Source organism: Streptopelia decaocto (assembly GCF_964273445.1).
Source record: "Streptopelia decaocto genome assembly, chromosome: 16".
NCBI lineage: Eukaryota > Metazoa > Chordata > Aves > Columbiformes > Columbidae > Streptopelia > Streptopelia decaocto.
Genome location: NC_138671.1, coordinates 3,993,523 through 4,014,098, shown reverse-complemented (window position 1 = coordinate 4,014,098; position 20,576 = coordinate 3,993,523). Strand labels below are relative to the sequence as shown.

Genomic DNA, 20,576 nt, shown 5'->3' with positions numbered 1-20,576 from the left:
ATCCATTTTACGTCAGCTGGCATTTGTCAAACCGTTATCACAGTTTACGTTTGCCACAGTGTTCTTTCGGGAACCATTAAGGCTGCATGTGTAACCCGGTGAAATGGCCACAAGAATCAGATTCACAGCATCTGTGTTGCTTACAGTCAGGGTTCACAGCATGGCAAGGTCGTTTCACCTCCTTGGGCCTGTGGAGGTGTTGGTGGAGCTGCTACAGGTATCAGGCTGGGGAGTAAAGATGTGACAGAGACAGCAGGTGACTGGGACCCCCTGCTCGTGCTGATCGGTGCAGCTGAGGCTGGATCGCATACAGCCCCATCTTCCCTCCTCATTGCTGCCCAGCTTTTACTCTGAAAAATAATCAAAATATTAAAGACATTTGTGATGTTTCCAGTATAGAGACAGGTCTTCCTACTTAACACAATCATGAGTTAAAAGATTTATTTCAATAGCATAACCTTATTCTGAGTTGATTTACACTGGAGTAATTCCAAGTTAACTAAGACGGTATCATTGAACAATCTCAGTTATAAGAATAGTCTTGAGTGCTGGGGGCAGAATAAGGCAAGGTGGACAGACACACCTTACAGGTGGACAGACACACCTTACGGGTAGTCAGAGCAGCGCAAATGCTCACAGACCCTACTCTGCAAAGGGAACATGAGGCTGGAAAGAACTTCTGATGGTGTGTCTGCATTTTTAGACAAACATGAGCTCATGTTGTGGTTTTGTGTCAAAGCGGGAAGTTTGACAAAAAGCGCTGATGAAGACCAGGCTAATATCCCGGTACAGACTAAAAATACATTGCATATGTCATTGTGAACATTTGCACTTATTAATAGCCAATATTTAAAAAGCCCTCTGAGTCCATCTGTTACAGTACCCGATTAAGGCACTGAATGTTCAGGGTATTTGGTACACTTTTGAACATCTCTGCCTTGGGAAAGACTTTTTAGCTGATTTTAAAATGATGGCAGAATTTGTTTGAAATTTGTAAAAAATGCTTCACTTGTTCAGGTCAATAAATCAGAACCAAATTCTCACTGTTATGACCCTGTCTGGACCAGTGGCTGAGGAGCAGTGAGATCAGAACTGGACAGGAGTGATGAGTCCAGCCTTGTATCAGCATGGTTAGGAATATAGCCACCCTTTATCAGTAAATCAAGGACTTGCATAAAGCACAGAGAGGTCTCATACCAGGTGAGTGATTAATAATACTCATTTTTTGGATAGCCACTCATGAAAGGGGATAGCGAGTGGGTACAAGATTTATGTGGGGGGAAATCTGCATGGAAAAAGGCCCTTAGATTTTTCAACCTGATCACAGGACATCACCGTTGTGGGTCATAAATCTAAATGACAATGTGTGCATCTGGTTGTTAAACAATTATCTCCGTACAAGTGATAGGTCGGTGCGGAATTGCAGGGGCTGTGGCGTGACACAGAACCAAAGGGAATCTCTTGATGTGCCCCATCCCGGCTGTTACACGAGCTGCCGCTCTGGCTTTGAGGAGCCCGTTGCTGTATCAAAGCTGCTGTCGCTTGTGTTGTTCCAGGGAGCGAATGCATTTGAGGGTGAGCATCTCTTATCAGTAGTTCCCATGCTGGTGACTGGTTTGTCCTGGTGATTGACAGCTGTGATAATGAGGTTATTGTGAGGACGCAATCAGTGCACAGAAATGTTTTTATGTCTTGTGCTCTGGGATCTTGGCCTTTTTGTGTCCTGAGAGGCTCTGTCTCTAGTTGGCTGGGCCAGAGCAAAGGGCAGAACATGAAATGACTGTACAAGAAAAATCCCTGTTGCTTTCTCATCGCCGCATTAGGTGGCTCGTTTGCCATAGCCTGTGTAGAGCTGTTTGCTAGTTTTCTAAGCCTTTTTATGTACCTTTGGAGTGAAAATACCAGGAGAGCAAGGCAAGTCTGTTAGTCCCTGTGAACAACTGGTTGTTCCTAGATGCTTCATTTCGAAGTAAATCCCCTTTCTTGCTCACTTTGTTGGTGTTCACTGAGCTCTGTTGACTTAGCTCCTGGTTTCCATGCAGTGGCTCATTGCAGTCCAGTGCTGGGTCCCCAGGGAGCCTTGGATCTGAGTCTTGGCTGGTACCAGAATAAAATACTGAGACAGGAATCTGGTGACTGGGCAAGAGTGGTGTGGGGGAAGAGCCCATAATTCTGCTTGCAAGGTTTGGCAAACAAAGTTTTCTGTATATATCTTTTTATTCTCTGTTTTCATCTCGCTGGAGGTGTGGAACGTTGTTTTCCGAAGCACCAATTTCACCAGGCAGAGCTCCTGTCTCTTAGGGACAAGATTAAAATCCACCAAAATGAAATGTCCTGGAAGGTATTGAGTTGTCATTCTCTGGTGCTTTGAAAATTGACTTGCTGTGTATTCCTGCTGCGGTGCAGAGCTGATCGAAGTACCTGGATTGCTAGATTTCAGTATGAATGCAAATGGGTGGTGAATAGGAGCCACTAAATGCAGAGGTAAAGGAGTGTGCTGGGGATGGTCCAGGTTGTAAATTGGATCATTTTGGTGTCTATACTGAGTCATTAAGACTAGAATGGAATTCATGTTTTAGCTGATAAGACTGTTCGTGCGTGACTTTTAATTTAAAATCTGTATGTTTCTTACTGAGATTGGACTTCCCTCTGGAATATCCAGCCGTGCCTCTGAAATGCTTTGTAGGCATTACTTATAGAAAGTAGTGGGGATTTTCCATCCATATGCTAATATTTTGGTGATCGCTATTTTTTAGCCATATCCAAGAATGAAAATTCTGTTTCTTGCCAGAAGGAATGGTTGAGCCCATTCCTGACCTTCTGTATGACTCAAGATCCTAAACCCAAAATTAATCCTGAACCAGGCATATACAAATTTGAGCAGCTGCAACTTAGGTTATTTTATTAACATTAGTTAACTGAAAAGTGATTAACTTGACATGCTCCTGTGCTCACAAATGTTGCAGTCTCTCTCAGACAGAAGGAACTGAAAACATCTGGTTCCTTGTTTGGTGAAGTGAAGGGCCAGGAATCTGCTGAGAAGCAAAAGCTAAGGAGCACAGCAATGGAGTGCCAGAGTGTCACCAAAGTGCAAAGTGACAGGAGATGGACCCGTTCATGTCTCTCCTGCACCCCTGGTGCCCTGGGGACTGCAAGGGGCTGGGATGCTGGATGCTGGGGTCTGTCACACAGTGCTGTCACCGCGCAGCCACAGGTGCCAGTGGCAGCTGGGAGCTCAGCTGGGCTGTCACTGCGGCGCTGGCGTGGCGGGAGGGCGCGAATCACTGTAGGACAGCAGGTTCCCCCAGCTCCCAATGCAGGCAGATCCGCACCAACTTCCTCTTGTGAAAATGGCCAAACATCCAGCAGTTCAGCTCCTGCACTTCATAAGCTTCTTGTCCCTCTGTCAACCAGCTCGCTCCTTAGCCTTGATGCAGAGACCACAGCTGTCAGTGCCAGGGGACAGAGCCAAGGCCACCTTGTTCCTGATAGCCATGTTTTCCCTGGTGACAGCCAGCTCACGGCGTCGGTGGCTTTTGCCCAGATTTTATCTGTTTAAGGAGCCCCACTTACTAGATATGTGCTACATGGCGATGACACTGCAGTGATAAGGCAGAGAAGATTAACGGCCCCAGCTGCAACTTTCCAAATAAAACTTTGATATGCAGTGTAATTTAACTGATCTAAATCATATACAGACTGGGGGCCTGGGATGTATAAGGAGTCTGCACTAACTGACATTTGCTGTGGCACAGTTTGTTGTCTTTCAGGGATAACAAATACAAAAAGGCTTTCCTTTAGTTTCAATGTCCCTCCTCTCCCCAGGTTTCGTTGTCTTTCCTAACTGTCCACCTACCTCATTCATCTGTTAAGAACCAGGGCTGGAGCTTGATGAGGCAGCGCTGCGTGCAGAGCCAGGATGGTGCTTCTGTGCTGCTGTGAGAGAGACCATGAAATGCAGCAGGAAATAATGCCTATGTTGCATTACAAAAAAATCCGTATTTTTATCAGAGACCAAAAAGTGTCCACTTTAGGACAGAAGAGGGAGGATCAAACATCTTGCAAGCTCTGATCCATCATCATATGTTGCATGGTCATGTTATCAGTCTAAACACTGTCCTGGATGTGCAAATCTCCATGAGCACAGATGTGCTTTGGGCACAGTGGGCTCATTGTCCCAAGAAAAATCGAAGGGAGGTCTTGAGTGATGTCTGGTTATATAGATGTTGCTGCTAAAAGCAAATTCTCCCAGCAAGTAAGTGCAGATTGTTTCTGTTATTGATTGCCACGGTCTCTGCTTCATTGAGACCACATGGCCCACTTTGTTTTTGTAGCTGCCTTTTATTAAAACTGACAAAGAGGTATCAGCGTTTGAAAAGATGAGTCTTGAGAGTCCCCTGGGCAGCGTTTTCATACTGTAAAATGATACTGGCACATTTGATCCACAGATGCTTTTAACACACTAATAAAACAAAAGCCTTCCTTCCCAGGGTGGTCTTCTACACTGCAGAGCTTTCTGGTTTTGTCCATGCTTAATGGGCCAGACCCCAAGAAATGGAGGGAACCTGCAATTCCTCCTGCTTTAAACTGTGCTCTCAGGATTTGGTCCTTTGCTGTAAAGTGCAGAGAAAAATTCCTGTGTGTGTAGTTTTCAAGGTATATTTTGCTGCTTCATTGAAGGCTCATGATGTATTTTATATTCACATGGGTTATCTATATTGGCTTTGAGTATTCCTGAGACTGGCAGTAGGGAAGCTTTCATCCTTATTTCTGGTGACCAGCATTTACAGTTCCTACTCCTCTCCTGTTTTTGTGATACCTGACTTCATAAGGAGCCACTCAGAGCTCTCTTTTAACACATAAACCAGAAGATTTTTGGTTTGGCATTATATTTGAAGATATCTAAAAAAATTTACATCTGAGACATTTCATATTAGGACCCATCATGAGTGGAAATGTTTGACCTCAATCTGTCTGTGCAACAGCTCCTGATCTGTAAATGGGAATACCATCTTCTCTCATTTTGAAGAGGCTTTATGAAGATGAATTAATCTTTGCAAAGCACTCAGATGTCAGAGTGATGAACACCACAGAAAAGCTTGGGGGGAAATAAATAGTGCTGTCTACAGAGCAGGCTGTTAGTAGTAGCCGTAAATAAGACATGAGGCTACACTTTGATCGAGGAGACTAAAGCAGATATTGAATACTTGCTGATAAACTGAGCACCATCCAGCCTGTGTCCTGAACAAATCCAGACCAGTGGGAAATAGTGTGTGATTGTGTGATTAAAGAGATATGTTAACACAAATGAGCAATAGGACCGAAGGGAAGTTGCACCCGGGAGCTCAGTACGCGCTTTTCATTGCTTTCGGATGCTCTGTTCTGCAGCCTTGCTGTTAGCCGTGTGCCAGATGAGAAATATTAGCCACTGGTGAGCATGAATTAATTATTCTTGTCCTGGCCAGCTGATTTCTTTTTCTTTTCCTTTCCTCTGCCAACAAGTTATATTATACACAGTAGGGGCTAAAAGCTTAAAAACATGTCAGGAAAACGCACTCGGAGCTGAACGACCCAAAGGGTGCGTTCTTCAGCCAGCAGCCTGCCAAAGCCGAATCCATGAGAGCTGTCAGAGCCCCCTCTCCGTCCCCATCTCCAGGCTCCCCTGACTCCTGCCCAGTTGCTTGCTGAGGTAAACCAGCCGATAATCCCACTGCCACCACAGCCGCAGAGGAGCCAAGTTAATTTGCCACAGCGGAGACAGCTGAGTGAACATATTTACATCTTTTTGGTGCAACATGCAGCTGTTTGGCTCCACTTTGGTTTAAGCCTTGAGACACCTTGCTGTCTTCCATGCTCTTGTCTGTGAAGTGAATGTGTCCATGCCCACAGTCTGCACGGTCCTCCCAGGCCATTTCTAAAGGACAGGCTGCATGTTTTTCACTTGAACTTGCTCATGTAACCTGATGCTTTATTGTAAGTTTTATTATTGGGCATTTTGACAAAAGCTAAAAAGAGCAGATTTTGTGCCTGGTGTATTTGTGTAATGCTTCTGACAGAGGTGTTTTAATCTTGGATTCACAGCTACTATTATGAGGCAGCTTCAGAGCTTGACATGAAAAACCCAATGATAGAGTCGCAGTGATGAGCAAAAAATAAACTGCTTTTCAGAGGGGGTGCAGATCCTGTTACATTATCTGGCCTTTGAATTTGCAGTTCTTGACTTATTGTCCCTCAGGCTTTTGGAGAGGAACACAGAAAATCTCTCTAAATGCAGCCTCATTAAGCAACCAAAATATCATCTACTGATGGCAAAGAGGTTGCAAGTAGCTCACCTCTAAAGAAAGCGATGGGTAAGTCCCCTGAAATGTCTTTATGCTCTAATTGCATGCAGTAGAGTTAGGTTCAACTTCATTATGGGCCCAAGGAACTGATGCTAATGGGCCCTCAGCCGGCCCTGTCCTGTTTTCCATGCTCTCGTCTGCTCCGAGACCTTCTGTAGCGAGCCCTTCGTTTGACCCGCGCTGTTTGATCTGTCGGGCTGCCCGCCCTGTTCCTGAGGCCAGTAATACAAGCAAGCGCTCTGCTTTTACGTATGTTAATAGGGATCACAGGGAGAGCAGACCCCCGTGGTCTACCCAAGGTGCAGAGTCTAAAGAGCTGCTTCCTTACTTGCTAAAATAAGCCTCTCTGCGGACACTTGGGGGTCTTGGTTTAGAGGAGTGGGAGCAGGGGTTGAGCTGAGCCTGCCCTACCCAGAGCCATGTTCCCATAGGGCTGGAGTTTGGAGATGACTCCCTCCCCTTGCCCAGGGATGCAGGAGGCAAAGCAGAAAGCTCTGCAAAGGCCCCGAGTGCTGGGAACGCAGCCCGCTCCTTCCACCCTGCTCAGCAGCTCCGCACTTCTCCAGTGCTTGTCCTCTCTTGGCCTCCTCCTGCCTTCCCCTTCAAACAAGTCACAGGAATGAATTGTAGTTGAGAGTTCATTCTGCCCCCTTTTCCCTACCTCCAAGTCTATCTTTGCCTATTCTGATTGTAAGATCTTTGGGGCAGGGACTATGTGCTCGCTGTGTTTCTGCAGAGACTAGCTTAATTAGGGATTGTTTTTGGTTTGTTCTGCCATGATAAAAGCGATTCATAATAATACTGCAGTAATTCACACCAGTCTCATTGCATTTGCTTCAAAAGGGACACTCCAAAATCAAATGAGAGTACATGAGATAAAGATCAGACCAGCTGTAATTACTAGTCTGCGATATCTCATTTCAAAGCAGAGCAGTTACGTGCAGTAGTAACTTGGTCAGCTATTATTGTAGGGGAAAAACCCTCACAAAATATTTTTACAGAAGTATCTGTGCAAAATAGCCACCAACATTAATCAGACAAAGCATGATTAAAGGCTCTTAAAGCATGATTGGAGTTGCCAGTTTTCATGAGATAATTAAGATGCGGGTTTGGTATATACATTCTGGTGATCTCATTATCTTCATTATTAATTAGTCTCTGTTCTTCACATTTCAGCTCCAGTTTCTTATCATTAGAGTGACTAGCCTGTGAGCAATGCGTTGGGCCGGTTCAGAGGAAGGATTCTGCCTCTGGAACAGCAGAGGAGGTGCCAGCCTTTGTTCAGAATTGCTCCAGAAGAAATTGCAGAGCTTTGTACCAGATCAGCAGGTTGCTCTGCCATAAACCCTTTTAACAATGTACCCTGCCCAGCCTTTCCTGGCCAGGAGCCTCTGGTTTCAGCAGCCACTCTGGCTGCTACTGGGAGCCAGCAGAGTTTGTCATTTAGACACTCAGCTATGTATTTAGCAATCTTCCTCCGAGTACTCAAATATTAATATTTTGCCCAAATTTCCTCTGGCATGCTTCTGCAAGCACCTTTTTCAGAATGCTTAGCACTATTTATCTGTGGGATCTGGCAGGACCAAGCATCCTTTTGCCAGTGTAGCCATCTCTTCTGTGTAGTAATGGGGATGAAAGTCTCCTCTCAATTAACAGAAAGGTAGTTATCACTCTGCTAACCTCAAACCCTGGACAGGACTCAGAGTACGTGTACTTTGCAATACCACGGTGTACAAGTTGGCATTTGGTAGATGTGATTTAGGAAGAATCAAGATTAATTAAGATGGAAACGGATTGTGAGGGAATGCCCTGCTGTTTTCAGGGACCAGTTTTTATGGAACTGGAAGAACACTTCTATGATTGTATGGCTTTCCTTTGAAAATCAGAAAATCTGCTGTTGATGGAGCCAGAAAATACCATGCTCATGAGAGTCTCAGTGTGCAGATCCCATTCATGCAAACTAAGCATGAAGCCTGAAGCATATTTCAGTGTCTGTGCCCATCTGAGCCATTACTAACCTGCACAGATTCCTCAGCTGCCTGAAATCATGACAAGGGAACAGGCCTCCGGTCTCAGATGGGAAAGACATCTCATGCGACGTCTCCTCCGGTGGCGCTGACTCATTGGAGTTGCAGCTGCTGGTCCTGCTGGGCGGACGCTGCTGTCCCGGGTGTTTCACTCAGACGTGCAGCCCTTGCTCGCCACCCTCACTGCTCCGAGGCACGAAGCACTCGAAGGTGTGTGTCACTCCAGGTACCGTTCTCATTCCTCCAAGAGAAGGCATTGACGGCCACCTCCCCTCTCTTAGCCATGATAGCAAGCCCTGCTTTGGCCTTTGTAGGAAACAAAGTAATATTAAACACGAAATTATCACTTTACCATGAAATATATAAAAAATAAGGGTTTTGTCTCAATGGAGATCAAAGTCAGCCTGTAACAATCTCCACTAAATCAGGCTTAGCTTTAATGAAGTGAGAAATGGACCTGTATTATCGTTATGGTTATTACTTAATAAAGTTTTTATACAGTCATTCCTTAATAAGAAGAGATTGTTTAAAACCTGCACATTTTCTAGGACCTTTACTGAGGAACGTTTCTATCAATGAGACATTTATGCCTTCTCAATTATTACTGTGTAATAAATGGCAAAGCCCTGAGTAGCACACTGAAGAATACATTCAGCAGCTCTACCAAACAGGTGTACTTAGGTTCTTAACATCTCTGTTATAATATTAGTCTTAACTGTTACTGCTTTATCTGTTAGACATCTATTTAACACTTTGTTCATCACAAGCTACTGAAAATATAGCTGTGTTGGCTTAATCATTCTGTAAGTATCAAGAACCATTTCACAATGTGCTGTGATACTGCCTGATCAGTGCAGCAATACAAAAACTTCTGACTCGCATCTTTCAGGAAACCATTAAAAATGTACCGTGCAAGTAATTATGTTATCATCATTATTTATTCTGCAATGAACATACAACAAGAGTTGACATACAACTATCTCTTTCAAAATGAATACTGAAAGGAAAAGCAGATTTTAGAAGTGTCCTACTTAATAAGCGGAGAAGTTGTCTGTCCCCAGATCTGTCCTGTAAAAATTCCTTTCCTGTTAATTTAGATTAATGAATAGGAGGAGGTCTGGGCGGTGTTTTTGATCCCTCTTACACCATTCATCTTCAGCTTCTGGCTGCGGGGTCCGGCTGCCAGCGCAGGGAGTCCCGGTTCTGCCTGGGACCTGCCCTGACCTCCTAGGCACGGGGGGACGGCCACGTGTCGTGGCTGAAGGGGCACTTCGCTTTCATCTGCTGCTATTACACTTTATTACACTAAAGCTACAGCATCCCTGACCCTTCCAATGCTTCTCTCTTCAGCAGAGAGGGAATTCTTTTCATTTTCTTTCGATGAACTGGGTAAAGGGTCAAGTTCGGTGAATTGCTTTAAGCTTTGCGTATAAGAATTGAGACTAAGGAATTTCTTTTTCTCTTCTTTTGCTTTTTGAACAGCAATATTTTACACTTAGAAGTTGCTGGCTGCAATGCGAAGGAGAGCAGGCTCAGGGACACGCGACGTTAAGCTGGTAGATGGGTCTGAGTGAAGCACGAGCCAGTGTGCTTGCACTGCCTGCTTTGGTCTGTTTTCTTATCGTTTCCTTGTCCTCTGCGCCACGTTACTCCTGGGCCTCTCTCCTCTCTGGAAAACGCCCTGTCTTTGGACACAGTAAAGTCTGAAAGAGGGTAGAAGTATAAAATACTTAAATGATCTTTCAATCAGCATCTCCGTAACTTCGTATGTGAGCGCTGTCACTAAAGTGTGGCACCCACAGCTTTGCGTAACTGTTTTGAAATACCCAAAGTTAACTTTAAAAACAGGTTTTGGAACACGACCAGATCCAATGGCAGGGTGACGACTGGGGATTCTTCCATTTTCCAGATCTTCCAGTGCCATTTCGGTTGGGAGGGAGGTGCTGGTCTGGTGGCCGAATCCTGCAGGACGATGCTTGTTTCTGTGTACCACACTGGTGAAAACTGCGACAGTGGGTAAGGGCAGAGCGTGGCTCTGGACTGAAAGCGTTTGTTTGAATACCACCCTCTGGCTTTGAGTCTTCTGCAAAGCCACGGAAACTTATTTTATTTCTTTAATTTTTTCTTTATTAGCACAGGCAGCACAGTAAATGCAACTCTTATGAGGTGTTGCAGGAAAGGAAGTCACACGTCTAAGAAATTGAGTGAATTTAAAATAAGAAAGTTAGTGTGAGTATTCTCAGCCTCTTTGTTTTGCTCTATCTTGTAACTAAAGGGATTAAAATCAATAACAAAACAGACATCACTTCCTAACGGGTCATTTTGAGCAAAACTGAAGAATTACACCCAAAACCACCAGCGGGGCCGGGGAGAAACGTCGCTCAGAGAACTGCAGAGGAACAAGTTTGTCACAGGAGGAACCGAATCGAACAACAAACCCACACCCCCCGCGTGGGACGGGGACTTTGCGCCCACGTCCGCCCATCCGTGCGGCTAGGTGTCGTCACTGTGACGTCACGGACCACCACCACCCCTCCCCGTCGGTACCGAACCCGGGACCCCCCGCGTCGCTTAGCAACGGCGGGGCGGGCCGGGCCGTGTGCGCCGCCAACTGTTGCCCGCCGAGCGCGATCGCGCCGCCGCCTCCGCCCGCCTCCCGTGCGGGGCGGGGACCGGGACCGCGACCGCGCGTGGGGCGGCACCGGCGTCCTGCGCCGGGCCAGGTACGGGCGCGCTCGGAGGAGGCGGCGGGAGGCGGCCGGTGCCTTCGTGCGGGGTGAGGCCGGGGGTTGCGGCGGGGCTGGGGGTTCCACGCCGCAGCCGCGGGGCGGGCGCCGGGCTGGGTTCCTGTGGGGAGCCCGCCCGGACCTGCGGCGGGAGGCCGGGGGAGCGGCGGGGCCGCACCTGCTCCGCGCCGCAGGTGTTGCGGTGCCGGTGGGTGTTTGCGGCTGTGCGGGTTACGGAATTCCAGCGGGTTTGGTGTGCGCAGGGTCGGGGGGTGGGAAGAGCATCTCTGGGAGCTTTCTGCTGCGGTAGCTGCGTTTTCGTGGTTGCACGGGGCGTTTTGAAATCCAGGAAATAACGCGGGTCTAGCGAAACCGTGCTGGCTTGGTTTTGGTTTTTTTTTTCCTGTCTTGTTTGCTCAGGGAGGGGTTTTTCTCTTGAGTCATGTACGCTGGCAGGTTGGGCTCACTGGGGAAGCAGGTCCTGGAGAGCTCTGGCAATACTCCTGCATGGGGAAAATGTAAAAGCCTGTGTGGCTGTGTCTTGACGGCCATATGTGGTGAAATGGGGGTGTCGGGGAACAAGGGGGGGTCTTCCTGTGTTAGCTGAGCCTTGTGCAATGCTGGAGGCTGTCACCTGGAGATGCCCAAGTATCAGGGCTTTACATCTTTAAAAGGGGAAGAGGAGAAAACAGTACTTCTTAAGGATAAACGCAAGCAAGGGGGTTGTTCTGTAATTATTTTCTGTGGCACTGGTGATGTGTTTGGGCTGCCATTACTTATTGTCGAATGTTTTTAATACCCAACTGTGGTTCTGAATGAATTTGCTGGCTCCGGGATGCCGGTGACATAGCTAGGAAAAAATGATTTGTGGTTAGTATGTGGCTGTCACGACAGTCTGTTCTGTGACTACACATGTGGGATGTAGCCCTGATGTGGGACCTGCAGCCCATGGAGTTGCCCTGCCCCTGATGGGCGTAAATGAATAGAGTTGGGCCTGTGCTGTATGTGGTCGGCAGCAAAAGAAAGCAGTTCCCAGCATGGATCTTGCTCTGAAGCTTTCAGCCCTGGGAGTGTAGATGTTAATGGTTCTGGGTCTGGAGGTGTTTGCCAATGAAATGGCAGAAGTGACCTGTGGCAGCAATCCCGGGGCAAGCAAACGCCGTCCCAGCGCTGTGCCGTGCTGGTGCCGATTTCTGGGTGGCAATTTAATGTTGCTGCTTTGGTAGGAGCAATAAATCTTCTGGAATAGGCTTCCTGAACATGGACTTTGTGGTACCTACATTCAAGCTCTCATACTAGTATTATTTGTGATTCTTTTGGTCCCCTTTAATATGGTACCATAGCTGCTCCTGTTAAAAATAGTCTTGCCAATCAGGTGTGTTGCGGAATGTGGGCTCCCCAAGGATGGGACTGGGTTACCCTTCCCTCGTTGTTTCTTGGTCCTCAGGGAGAAGTGTGAATTTGTTTGTGATGTGAGTGATTTTCTGCCTGTGGTCCTTCTGATTTTGGGGAGAGGGAAATAGGACAGTGTCACCACCAGGTATGTGTGGTAGTGTGGAATATTATACACACAACTGGGTACAGGAGACTGTGGAATTTCTAGTGGCTATTTGGCAGCGTCTGCCCAAATTGAGAGGAGTGTGAGCTGTTCCTGTTGCTAGATGTTGTAGCCTTCAGGCAGTTTGAAAAGTTCTTTTAATAGGTTTCTTTTAAGTTTATTATTTGAAGAATTAGTGCAAACAGCAGCAGATCTCCCAGGAGCCACCTGACGTGCAGATGTTTCTCAGCTGTGGTCGTCTTGTCGGGGCTGTTACTACCAGAGGGGCTGGGGAACCTCAGCCATGTGCAAAGGCTGCAGAACAAAACACTTCCCATGCCAGTATAGCAAGGGGAATGGACCAGTTTTGCTTCAGTTATTGATTAACCAGTCCTGCTACATGTGTTGAGCACAGCTTGATGTGAACTCTTTCAGTCTTTTGAATACAGTGTCCCAGTGAAATATTTTGAACAGCTATAAAACTAATCGTGGGTTGCTGCTGAGTTAACTATTATCCAAACTTTAATATTCTCAAACGCGTGCCATGTTGGGGTAGCTGACCCCTCAAATTCTGAATTGCAGCGTAGAAATGTAATTCCTTTTGTTCTTTCTATAGTCATTTAGGTTGATGGCTGCACAGAACACAAGACAGGCTCTGTAAGTGCCTCCTGACAACATAAAATGGTGCTTCGGGCACTATGTTGCAGCAAATACTGCTGGTTAATAGTGAGGGTCTCTGGATATGGCTCTGCTTTGAATCTTGTTTTCAGTGTGCAAACTAATGTTGTTATAAATTCTTTCTGTTTGGTCCCTATCTGTTTTGTCTGTGCAGGTTCAAGGTTGGAAACATCTCCTGCATGTGCACAGCTGTAAACTCTAAAATAAGCCATGTTTTGTGTTTTACCATATAAGTGAAAAAACAGCTTGTTGACTGTGCCAGAGTTTATCATCACTGGGTTCTTAATTTGTGTTTGTCATGTGTTGAGCGCTGCGAAGTGCTTGGCAGCCTTTCTACAATTAAGTGTGTTCGCTGTAAGAAAATAAAAGAGCAGGTATGCGAGAGCCCTTCTTTAAAAATAAATAAAATGCCTTTTATAAATAGATGGGGAAACTGAAAATTTTTAAAAATCAATGCTTGTAAACTTTGCTGGGCAAAGGCTGCAATTCCAGTTATTCCTGCAGCAAAAATGCCTTAACCTGTGGTTTGCCCAGCTGAAGAGCAGCCAAAGTCCTGGAAAACCTTCCTCCTCCTAATCAAACGCTCTTCAGAGCTACTTCAGTATTTCTTAAACATGAAGTAAATTATTTTTTAGGCTTGTCTGTATTCAGACTGACCAATGAGCTCTGGGAAGTGTTTCCATATAAACTAGAGCAAAGCCACATCCTTAATGCTTTCCCTTTGCCTGCCAACATAAACTGCTCATCATCAAGCATGGCTGGATTTCTTACTGTGCCAGGGAAACTCGAGATGTTTCTCTACCCCTTGGGGTCTGAAATTGCTCCCATTCCCCAATCATTCCTCCCCTCTGGAGACTGCCGTGTAATCTAACCCGGGTGGGCGGGAGGACAGAAATACAATTTGTGAGGCAAAAATCATAGTTTCTTTGTTTTTCTTTAAATGTTTTTATTTCCTTTTGTTTGCTGGAGGCCAGACTTCCAATAGTATAGAAAAGAAATGCAAGTATTATAGTTTCCAAATTCTTTGGGGGAAGGGAGTTTGACCAGGGCTCTTGTAAATAATTAGCTTGGACACAGGCAGAATTGTTCCTGTGTGGGACAGATTCTTCCTGTTCTTCTCGCTGTGTGTGTCTCCCGGTTGTCCTTGGAGGAGCCTGGCGTGCCCTCCTCGCCCAGCCGTGGGCCGGAGCAGCACCCAGTGTGCTCAGGAGATCTACACTCGTGCCTGCAGCACCCGTGGGCAAGTGTGATGCAAGTTTTTTGCTGTTTACCAAGTACCCAACTGGGTAACCTTGAGGCTTGTTAAGGAAAACAGACTGAGCTCCGCTGTCTCCTGGTCAGCAAACTCCAGTTGCAAAGAGCATCGTGTAACTTACCGACTTGGTTAATTAAGGAACTGAACTGAGAAGCAAGTGCTGGACTATGCTTTAGGCTTAAAATAAAGACATTTACTTGCAAGAATCCTCCAGCTCTCTCTGATAGGGGTATGGGTGTTTGCTTGTAGTATTGCTTCAAAATAACATAATTTGAGCTCAGCTGTCACCCTGGGTCTTAAGGCTGCTCTATACTGGGGCGGCTTTGGAGCGCCTTTAACTGTGAACTGCAGCTCTGCGTTTCTTCTGCGCGAGGAACGTTGTGACATCTGGCCAGCTGTTGGCCGGACGGTGCCCAGGGCACAGTGATCTTCATAATTTTGTCACCAACTGTCCATGTCAACATAATGGTGAAAGCCACTGCTGGTGATATACCCGTGCTGCCTTCACTGGCCTCCTGGCCCAAAGGGGCAAGTTTGACAGGGCCGTCCCGGGAAACCATCCATGGTGAGAGTTTGACATTTTCTGGCCTCCCTCTCTGTGACTGCTGTTCTGACTTTAAAAATAGAAGGAGATTGTCTCATCTCAAGGCAAAGACTTCTCAAGAGGGTTAATTATGTCACACTTATTATCTGCTCTGCAGATCTTTTTAGGCAAATATCATGAATCATTTTTCATTTTAGCTGTGTACGAGCTTTTCCAACCCAAGGGCTGCAGCAGCCCCGTGCGTGCTGCAGGGGCGGCGCTGCTGATCGTGGCTCGTGTCACCATCCAGCTGCCTAGAAGGGCCACAATCCTGCTCTGCAGACATCTGGCAGCTTGCACAGTCAAATCATTTCACACTAGAAATGTTACCAGACCTTTTCAGATAGTATAGTCTCATTTCTGCTCCTGCTGGAGTGGGCACCTCTGGAGTTTCTGAGTGAGGCTGGTGACATCCTCGTGGTGCCCCTTCACACCCCTTTTCTGAGGTGTGTGAAAGAGAATGGAAACTGTCTTGCAGCTCAGAGCTGAAAGTGCCCTGGTCAATGTTGGAACAAGGTGCCAAACGATCCCAGTTTTATTCTGAACTCTATGGCTGATGTGCTGGCCCTGTCCACACTGAAGGTGAGGGGAATGTACTCTTGTTCCTGACGCTGCAGACTAGGATCTATTTTTCTTTGCAAAGGGATGCTCCCTGCTTTGAGCCTTCAGTGGTGGCTGATGAGCACACGATAGCCCAGGAGTGGGAAGCGCCCATGGACCAATGGGACACAACTTCAAAGTAATGGGAAAGAGCTTTTTTTTTAAACTTTCTTTGGAGGATCAAATCAGCAGTCTGCTAAATTCTTTTAATGTTAAAACTTTCAGAGCATAAGCAATGACCTGTGAAAAGGAGCGCTTGGATCTAGACCCTGTGTGTGATGAGGTCTGGCATGTCTATTATGGCCAATTAAAGTGACAGGTAGAGGAGTGTAAACACTGTGACTCCTGCCGCTCGCTGGCTGCCGGGACTGCCTGCCACCTCTCCTTGGAAAAGGCCCGTTGGTTTGAGCTGCCTGCCCAGAGCACAAAGCAGCCTTTCAAAACCTCTGTGCCCTCTGCTCGTGTGGTTCAGCATGAACAGCCCAAAAGCTGGAGCTTAGGCTTTCAGTCCAAACCTGTTGTCCTTGAATTGCAGGATTGTGTGAGATGCAGATGTTATCTCGCAAGGAGCAGAGGCTGGCGGTGCTCGGTGCTCGGCAGCACGGGCACAGCTTGCTGCTCCCTGGGGACTCCAGCAGCTTCCCAGGATACTGGCCAGCGCTGGTCTTGGATTTGGATCTTGGGAGTGACCTTGCCCATAGAAGTCTCTTCCGATACCCACAGCAGCATTGCGTGAAGCTTTGCCTTAAACTGAGCTTCAAATATTAGAACCGAGTAACTAAACAGTCAGAGGAAACTATCGCATTGAACAAACTTAACTTGTGGCCATAAAATAGCTTCTTATTTGAACAGTTTAGTAAAATAACTATGCTCTGCACGCTTGAACTCTGAGAGATTTTGAACTCCCGGCTATGTGGGGAGTCTTGGTGTTCTTCCATGTGGCAGCAGGAAGGGGATGGGAGCAGTTTTGATGATTTCTTCCCTCCCCCATCAACCTGCCTGCAAGCTGTGTCGCTGCCGCGGCAGCCCCTGCTCTGCCTCGTGCTCAGCCGTGGGGGTGAGAGCCGCCGTCACTTCGCTTCCTGGTGGACACGGATGCAGAAGTGTGGTCTGTCTCGCTGCTTCTGCATTTTCCTCTTGTGTAATTTCTGCTGTTTCCAGTCAGATCAAAGGGTAGATCAGCATCTCCCCACCTCTGCCTTGAGAACTGAAAGGGAAAGAAATAAGTTGAGGGAGAATCTGTGCTTTAAAAAAAGGTCATAGCCTAGTTGGTGTAAATACGTAAATGTTTGTAGAGGAGTGATGTGTTTCTGAAACACATTGGTGAGAAATCCTTCACACACTTCTTTCTTACCCAGTAACCAAAACAATATGTACCTTCAATGCAGTGATTGCTTGAATCAAGATGAGAGTGTGGATTTTCTCTACGATGGATGTGCAACAGTAAGGAACGTTTCAGCTGAGGCTGCCAGGTCTGGCACAGCTGCATGTGGCACCTCTTCCCTTCCAGTTGTGATGAGGTGACTTTTCCTGCACTTTTGCTGGGAGGAAACCGGCTGGGGCGGGTACAGGGACTCAGACTTGTGTCTGTCCCCCAGCCAGCACATTCGGCTTGTTGGGTGGGTGCAGGTCGGGGACACGATCCTGGTGCGGGAGCTGCCGTGCACGTGGCATTTCTTGTTTCTAGTCGTGTGGGATGGTTCCAGCTCTTGCTAATCCAGTTGCCCAGGGGTGAGAGACTTGGATCCTCTTTTCTTCCTGGTCTGTTCTGGAATACTGGGAGGCTGTCTAAATGTCAGGGGTGCTGGTGATTTGGCTGTGATGGGAGCGAATTTTAACTGGGCTTGTTCTTCATCATGAATGTATTGATGTGCGCGTGTCCTGTAGCCTGTCAGCCAAGTTACTAGCTTTCAGCTGCTTTATGTACATATTTTAGGCATTGCTTCCCAGCTGGGAAAGCCCAGGTCACTGCAGGGCAAGGCAGAGTTATATTCCCATACCCACCAAAAGCTGACGCCACCTTCCTGCCCCCACAAGGGCAGAAGGAATCCATGGGAATCGCTGTCTTCTGGCTGCTGCTCCTGTTTGGGGTGGCCATGCAAAGGCAGCCTCTGCTTACTCATCTGGCTTCAATGCAGCCGCACAATTGCCTCTTTCGAGGAAGGAATTCATTAGTTGCTGTGAAGTGGCCTTGCATCTTTGGGCAGCAGGTGCTTCTATAGAGCAAACTGTTGCTGAATATTCAACAGTTGCTACACAAGCGTCTGGCAGACTGCCTGTGAAGCACTTGGAGTTATCTCGAGCATCCGATTAGATAAAGTGCAGAGTACTTACTGCTTTAAAGCTACCCGCAGCTATGTTGTGCTGGTGGGACGTTTTGTTTTGTTGGGGTTTTTTTTATATGAATCTTCCAAGATCATAAGCATCAACTTCATCTCTTTTCACTCAGGCAACAAAGAAGGGAACTGCCTAGCAGAACGAGAAACACAGTGATTCATATTCAGGTTGTCAGAACCTCATTCTCTTACTGGTTTCGGCTAATGACATGTACACTGAAAACAAATGACTCAGGATAGAGTTGTCTCCTAATCTTTAACATACTGTTTAAACTCAAGTTAGCTCTTTTAAGGCTACATGAATAACATTTGTTCTTGCCAGCCTCTAATTTGGTACATAAAGTCCTGTAGATAACTAAACTATGAAGGAATAATTAGAGGGGTTAAGCTATGCAATCAGCCTTTTCTTTTTCTTTTGTCTTCTTTTTTTTAGGAGTTTAATTTCCTTAGGTGTGGTCTGTAGGCAGCTTGTGCTAGATGGCGTCACTGAAACTATGAGAAATGGTGAGCACTGAGCAATGGCAGCTTCAAATCTCTTACAGCTGTAGTCAGTAAGGTGTGGGTGCCTGGATATTGTCATTGCCTCCAAAAGCTCAGTTATTGTCCTTTTTTTTTCTTTTGTGGGGCTTAGAAGCGAAACTCCAAGGGCAGAATAATTAGACTTCAACAAAGAATAGATGTCCCTGCCCAGCATGGGTACCTGCAGCCTGTGCTGTAGCTGTAGACGAGCACTCTTAACGCAAGTAAATTTGTGAAGGTCGGGTTGCCATAAAGTGACAGGAACGAAAAGGGAGCCCTTAGCCTTTGTGGATGACACTGCACATAGAATTGCTGATGGACTTTTTTTAAAAGAGCATCTAGGCTGCTATTATTAGAAAAAGCAAATGTGTGGTGTTACCTACAGGGAACCAAAAGGGAGTTTTTCATGATCTACTTGACCTTTACTTTCTTGTGTTAATTTGTTTAATACCAGTGAGATTTTCCTACTGTAAAAACTTGCTTAAGCAGAGACTTCTCCAAGAGCTCTGAAAAAGATGTGCTAATTGGGAGGCAGGGCTGGGCAAGAGCCATTTCTTCCTTCCCTCCCTAGATTTGCAAACTTCTACTTGAGGGATCTGCTGTGTGCTCCGGGCCCCTCTGCTTCCCTCTTGGATCAGACTTTTACCAGCTGGTGCAATTCCGTAACAGCAATTGGGGCTTTATTGCATTAAACTTAAGAGAAACGGGAGCTCTGTGCCTGTGGGACTTAGTGTGCAGGAGGAAACTTCGTGGAGATGTTAGGTAAACAAACACTCCTGGATATTTCTGAAACATCTTAATTGCTCTTAACAATCTTTATTTTTTCAGCACCTACTGAAAAGATCTTATTGCTTGTGCTGTCTATTTGTAGATCCCAAGGTACTTTGCAAAGAACAAGAGTGTTGTTACACCTGCTTGTGCATGAGGCTGCAAGGTGCAGAAAGATGTGGGGAAGAACGTGGGGCTGTAGCGGGGCCAGACCCGACTCCATGACCCGTGTCTGCCCTGCCAAACCCAGCACCCCGACTCCATGACCCGTGTCTGCCCTGCCAAACCCCAGCACCCCGACTCCATGACCCGTGTCTGCCCTGCCAAACCCCAGCACCCCGACTCCGTGACCCGTGTCTGCCCTGCCAAACCCCAGCACCCCGACTCCATGACCCCTGTCTCCCCTGCCAAACCCCAGCACCCCGACTCCATGACCCGTGTCTGCCCTGCCAAACCCCAGCACCCCGACTCCATGACCCGTGGCTGCCCTGCCAAACCCAGCACCCCGACTCCATGACCCGTGGCTGCCCTGCCAAACCCAGCACCCCGACTCCGTGACCCGTGTCTGCCCTGCCAGACCCTGCGGCCGAGGGTCGTGGCCATGGGACGGTGCTGCACCTCACAGCTAGAAATCTGATTGCATGAGCCAATGTGGCTTCAATCAATGTTACATGGCAAACACAAAGAATAAATCTTTTTGGGCATCTCTTGGAGTGGTACTTAGGAAAAGTTTCAGGCTTAAGGCTGACACAAAAAAAGTAGGAGATGGCATATACACATGTGCTTATTATTGTGTAGTGCTGAAGTGTCTTACTGATGTTACTTGTGTTGATGGAAGACCTGCTGAAAGCTCAGCTAGAAAAGCATCCACGTATCTGCTGTATGTACCTAGAGATTTGAGCGCTGCGGGTAAAGCTGTCCTTTTGAATGCTTGGGTGTTCTTTAGTTAACTAAGTTTGAGCTTGTGGGGTTGTTTTGAATTTCTTAGATCTCCGTATGCTGGGAGTTTTCACAGTCTTGTAAACTGGTATTTCAGGAAAAAATGGAAGGTGAGACCTGCATTTCTAGTAGCAGTTTTTGCAAGTCTTAAAAAGCTGCAGCTTCTGTCTGACTCCCCATGTTGAGGTGAGAAAGGCACTGAGAAAAATCTGTGTCATTGTCATAGAACTTGATTAGTTGTGCAAAAGGAGGTTCAGACCTTTCTGG

The 20,576-nt window shown here is 46.8% G+C and overlaps 1 protein-coding gene across 9 annotated transcripts in view; it reads left to right on the top strand.

The window, feature by feature from the left end:
* The window catches only part of RAB11FIP4 (RAB11 family interacting protein 4), a 93,904-nt gene that overhangs the window by 54,748 nt on the left and 18,580 nt on the right, over window positions 1-20,576 (top strand). The window contains exon 1 of one of the 9 annotated variants that reach the window (XM_082067337.1): window positions 10,921-11,091. The exons of 5 other annotated variants lie outside the window; for them this stretch is intronic. Coding sequence is in view for 1 of the 4 variants with exons in the window: in XM_082067334.1 (XP_081923460.1) it covers window positions 17,235-17,267 (33 nt within the window). In the remaining 3 variants the exon portion in view is untranslated. 3 more of the 9 variants (XM_082067336.1, XM_082067338.1, XM_082067334.1) reach the window with 3 other exon arrangements.